At 36.8% G+C, this 5,812-nt stretch overlaps 1 protein-coding gene across 1 annotated transcript; it reads right to left on the bottom strand.

The window, feature by feature from the left end:
* Positions 1-893: 893 nt before the first annotated feature.
* Positions 894-4,627, bottom strand: mrpl44 (mitochondrial ribosomal protein L44). Its single transcript, XM_059514038.1, has 5 exons — positions 4,307-4,627; positions 3,104-3,326; positions 2,782-3,027; positions 2,047-2,225; positions 894-1,730 (listed from the first exon to the last, which is right to left on the bottom strand). Exons 1-5 carry the CDS (start codon positions 4,600-4,602, stop codon positions 1,553-1,555), a joined length of 1,122 nt encoding a protein of 373 aa, XP_059370021.1. The 5' UTR covers positions 4,603-4,627; the 3' UTR covers positions 894-1,552.
* Between the last annotated feature and the right edge of the window lie 1,185 nt (positions 4,628-5,812).

Raw genomic sequence — 5,812 nt, 5'->3', positions numbered from 1 at the left:
CATTTCAACACAACGACCAACAGGGGGCGAGTACTAATAATAAGTACTTAACGGAAGAAATACAATGGGGCTCATTGCTAAAACTGTCTGTAAGTTTTGTTGTGCGGTGTAAATCTATATGGAAATATAATAAATAGACATTCATAAATAGTTTTGCTCACTATTCGTACTTATAAGTCAACAAAAACTTGATATTTTTGTGTAACGTCTAATAATTGTATAAACCCACTAGCACTGGAACGAAAACTATGGAACGGTACAGTGAGTAGCCAATCACAGGCGCCACCTAGGATCACGTGACCACATTCGAGTGCTTGTTCTCGCCCTCATTTAAATGTTCTTAAGCAGCAGCGCCCTCAACAGGAACACATAGACGCAACACAATAACAACCGGCTCTAATTCTCTGCAAGAGTGACCTAATTCAGAGGATTTGGTTCGCTGAGGACATGAATCGACTTTTTAATCACCTTTTGTTTTTAGGATGGACATGGATATGTATAATTAAGTGATAAATGAAGCTGCCTAAATTAAATAAAACCGTTTTGTGTTGCATTGGCCAAATGCTGTGGGAGACTGGGGCTAGTTGTCCCATTTTACTTAAGTGAATATTTTTTTACGTTTTGTAAAGGCATATGCCTTGAAGTATTGACTTCCCTCACTTGTAGACTTATGTGACAAGGGAGTGTAAGTTTTATATGTTTGCAGAAAATTTACAGATTTTATGGAATCGTCACATATATACCAAATATACAATGTAAAAAAAATTCTAAGCTGTAAATAAAACCAAGATTATTTGAGTATGCAAGTGTTACTGGCTTTTTTTCCCGTTGCAATTATTTCTGCTAACAATTTGTATGAATACTATTAATTTAAACTCCAAGTGACAGATTGGTTTATATTACAAGAAGTTAATTTTATTAGGTTTCACTGGCATTTAATATGAACATGGTGGTTTGCGCGTCAGTGTTCATTAAGATTAAAGACATAGAAAGATGTAAAAAATGGTAGGTTGAATACTGTAAGATAAAAAATCTTCAAACATTACAGAAGAGCAGTTATTTGCATTTCTAATCACTAGTGCTGGCCAACTCAGAATCTGCTGATAAGATGAGTCAAACATGTTTATGGCGACCAACTTTGAACCACTGTGCAAAACCAGTCTCCATGACAACACAAAAAGTTCTATTCAGACAGAACATTTCAAATGGAACATTGTGTTCAGAACTTTGATAAGCAACGAAGCTTACCGTTTATACACATCATCAATATGCAGCAATAAATGAAATAATATCTAAAGAGCATGCTCCTGCTGATAGATGTATATGATGTTTTTAATTATCATAGTATGTGGTACATAAAGAGTTTCAGTCTTTCTGGGATATTAAATTGGACTCCAGTGAACCGACTGACACATTTCAGCAATTGAAATCGAGTTTCAACGTAAATAAGCAGATGATGATGAATGTACATATTTTGGCTTTTCAAAAAGTGTCCCACTGGAATCTGCTCTTCAAGCCACAGTACATCACATTGAGCTCTGAAGTCTGTCAGTTATCCGCTGGTGAGAGCCTGCACACTGGGCTTCTGAAGCTTCTCGCCGGGGGCAGTGAAGTCCCACGGTCTGCGGTTCTCAGTGAAGCCGTAGGTTTTCCTCAGAGCCACGCGCGCTGCCTCCTCTTCGGCTGCAAGGACAGTCTCGCCTGGACCCTGAGCCAGCAGCTTACGCTCACTGACACAAAAAATAGATTTGCCATTTTAAAAATCAATCAAAATCTAAACTGAGAAGAGTATTGATTATTTCCATAGTAGTGTCTGAAATTGCTTCCTGGAGTAGAGACAAGAAGATATCTGACTCGACCCTGATATGACACTTCAGATTAATCAACTAGAGCTTTATTTACAGACTGTGGAGAGTATAGATCAGGGTTTAGATACATAGCAGTGTAACAGTACACAATGTTTTGTAAAAAAGTTCATTTTCTGTTACTAACCTATCAGCAAAATTACCAATGACCTCATGCAGCTTATTAACCCTTGTGTAATACCTGTAAAGCCCAACGAAATAGAGAGGGAGGACGGTACTGGCGCCAGCAGACCGGATGAGACGGGGCTCGGGTAGAGCTATACCTTTACGTGTCAGTTCTTTAACCAGCAGCCCCATGGGATCAACCACTTTCCACATGTCAAACAGATCTTTCCCTATTAGTTGACTCACCAGGAAATCCTGCAAATCACACACACAACAGATAAATCAACAAGTTCACAAAGATTAGGGTCTGTAACACATATGATATAATATAATGTAATGTAATATATAGGGATGGGCATTTTTGGAAATTTCTCATTTCGATCATCGATAGGTTTAAAAAAAAAAAAAAAAGAATAGTAGTCACGACTTCAGAAAAGTGACTTTATGCCAATAAACTGAAACCTGTTTTATGTCACATCCTATGGTATTTATCAGATAAAATTAATTTCTAAAATTCTAAAATCTCTAAAATTAAATAAATATACAATTATCATCATTATAATTATCATTATCATTATAATAGTTTTGCTATATTACGGGCCAGGTAAATGCTGTCTTGGTGAAAATCTTATAATATAATATATAATAACAATCAAAAATATACAATAACATATAAACATTCTATAATTAGAAAATTATTTTTTTTATTAATGTTAAGTTATTTCACTCACACACACATAAATAATATATATACAAACAATTATTATAAATAAAAACCTGAAAAGTTAACTTTAGAGGACTCTTGTCTTACTCTAATGAAAAGCCCGGCTCGCACAGGACCGCTGCTCTGATCCAGAGCACCAATCACAGCAAAGAATGTTCCTTGCAGGGTTTCATCTGGAACAGGAAACTCTGCACTCATCGTCAAATCCTCCAATGCAAGGTTCCGTGCGACGTGACACATGACCTCTGACCCTGTCAGGTGGCCTACGACGGCTGCCACACCCTCCTCAGGGAGGCTGGGAAAGCTGCCCCTGCACCAGTCATTGAGGAAACCCTGTACAAAACAATGGAAAGAGAGGAATGTGAATATCATACCAATATTTGAGCATGAGACTCATCAGTGTTCTCACCTTTGTGAACTGTTGACCGTGCACACACAGCTCGTCATTGTCTTTCAGGTTGAGGGCGGTCGTCTCCAAATCAAGGCCCAGCGCTCTTCTCCTCTCCTCCTCAGATCGCAGGTAACACGTGTTCACAAACGCCGTCTTCAGAAGCTCCATAGAGAAACTCTCCTGCAGTCGGGCGCTGAAAGCCTCCACTTCAGCATTATAATCAAAGTTTGGCTGCTGGGAGCTGATGGGAAAAGAAAAGAGAGTTAAAGAGGTGCATATGAAATAACACACAGCCCTACACACCCACACGTTTGTGTTTCTGTGAATTGTTGGGACTTTCCATAGACTTCTATTACTTTTATACTAATCAAACAATATTTTCTATCCCTTAACCCTAAACCTACCCATACAGTAAACTAGTTTGCAATGTTAAATTTTCAGATAAACATAATTTACTATTTTTAAAAACAATTTTCCCCTCATGGGAACTTTAGGCTGCTCCCCACAATGTACCATAAACAAGTACACACACACACACACACACACACACACACACACACACACACAAAGGTGTGCAATTTGATATCATTAAAGTTTTGTTTATACATGAGTAAATTATTTTTGGGTGAACTACCCCTTTAAGAAGGTTTATCAATGCCACTATTCCTCAAGCTGATCAATAGTATTAATAATAGTACTGTATGTACTGCCATCACATTTTTCTTTCAAAAACAAAATGCTCTTAGTATAAAACGTAAAAATATAAATAATTCTTCGAGTATCAGTCATGCATTCTCATTAACGCAGTGTATACTTTTTTACATTCAGAGAAAAGCTTTCAACTGTTAGGAAATGATTGAAAAATGTGTTAATATTTCAGCCCCGATCAGAACAGATTACACGTTAAAGTAACGACTAGAATGCACGGGGTAACACATCTGCAGGTTTAGAGGTCACAGTACAAACAATTGAAGAGAAGTCTCAAAATATCACCAACAATCTCATTTATCCGTACACCGATCAATACATAATGCGTTTATAGTGATATTTACTGGCTGTTACTCAAAACCTAGTGTTGCCTACCTAGACAGCATTTTGTTGGGATCACAGACATGCTCTAAAAAATCCTATGGCGCAGAGATAATATCTAGGTAGGCAGATCACTATGATTTGAGACACCGCCGGAGAGTATCACAAGTGGCCTTGAGATGTTCCACTGACCGCGGCTTTGGAGGTGGAGGTCCCTCCATCTTTCTCTTCCTCTCCATGATGAGCGTGTAAGCCTTCATCCATCTCTTCTTCTCTCTGATATGTGTGAGCATTACTCCTCTGCAAACATAATGGAAATGCAGAGGCAATATAGCGCGACTCACGAGCGCCCTGCACGCCGCCATGACAGCCACGACTTGCACTGCGCAATCCTCGAAAGAGCGACGGAGAGCGGGAGGGAAGCTGTCCACAGCGCCGCCACGTGTCCGGAGCACAGCGGTTGTGCTGTTTGTAAAGGTGGACTCCATAACTATTTAATTTACAAAGCCGCCAAAACCAAAACTGATCAAAATTATCCGAGGTTGTGTAATACATTTATTTTTAATAATCATCAATATGGCAGTTACTTATTAGTACAATATAAAAAGCATGAATAACCATTGGTACTTAATATAAGCAGTGTTGGGAAGGTTACTTTGGAAATGTAATAGGTTACAGATTACAAGTTACCCTGTTTAAAATGTAATAGTAGTGTAACTTTTTCAATTACTTTATTAAAGTAATGTAACTAATTACTTTTGAGTACTTTTTGATTACTTTCTAAATTTGTGAAAATTAAAGAATAATAAATAAAAGCATATACATCAACTTAAATACAGTTATCTAATAAGCATGTGACGTATTCTGTGTAATAAACTCCTGAAACATTGGTGTTTTTTTGAAACTGCTGTCTCTGTATATGATGATAGTTTTCTCAAAATAAGTCAAATGCACATGAAGTGACACAGAGCAGTTCTAGAAATTATGTTTATGTGCTTGTGTACTCCTATATTGAGGCAGCAGAGGTTGAAAACACTGCGAGCTTCAGTAGGCCTATGTGTAGTAAATGAAACCATGTCTTTGCCATTAATTTACAGGAGGGGCGGACTGGGAAAAAAATTCAGACTGGAAAATTCAAACTCATACAAACAAATTCATGGACAAAACAATTTTTTGTATGGACCTGACATACATTTTTTTTAAATCTTTAATTTGGGGACATGTAAAATAATTAAAAGTTTTCTCCTGAACTGCACCTTCACTTCCATTTTTCTCTTCAGTCTCTTTATTTTGCCCTGTTATCCATCTCTCTCTCTCGTTTTTTTTTTTTTTTGCAAATGGATTTGTATTTATTTTTAAATAAATACATTTGTAAAATAATTTTACATTTTTGGTTATCACAGTTAAACAATAGTAAACATTTTCTCTGGATTTATAGTTAAATATTAAAATGTTAATTTTCGTAAGGATTGTGTTGTTGTCTAGCTCCCCCTAAACCTATAAAAAAATCTGATTTTTTTTTCAGCTAAATTACTACTGTAACATTACAACAGATAATAATGATGCCCTTTTATATAGTATTTTGAGTGATGACTGATGAGCAACGTGCTGCTGCTTGATTAAATAAATAAATAAAAAAACAAAGACAAAAAAGCATCTTTACAGATGAAACTGACCTGAAACCCTGAACAGGAGTTC

This window comes from Carassius carassius, chromosome 28 (genome assembly GCF_963082965.1).
Source record: "Carassius carassius chromosome 28, fCarCar2.1, whole genome shotgun sequence".
NCBI classification, from domain to species: Eukaryota; Metazoa; Chordata; class Actinopteri; order Cypriniformes; family Cyprinidae; genus Carassius; species Carassius carassius.
This window is presented reverse-complemented; position numbering and strand designations above follow the sequence as displayed.

Bases quoted from the DNA above. Each gene is read 5' to 3' on its own strand.
- mrpl44 (XM_059514038.1), bottom strand. From the start codon at position 4,602: ATGGAGTCCACCTTTACAAACAGCACAACCGCTGTGCTCCGGACACGT. The intron at 3,028-3,103 runs GTGAGAACACTG...TGTTTTGTACAG, and splicing joins ACGGTCAACAGTTCACAAAG to GGTTTCCTCAATGACTGGTG. The intron at 2,226-2,781 runs GTAAGACAAGAG...TGTGATTTGCAG, and splicing joins GAGCCGGGCTTTTCATTAGA to GATTTCCTGGTGAGTCAACT.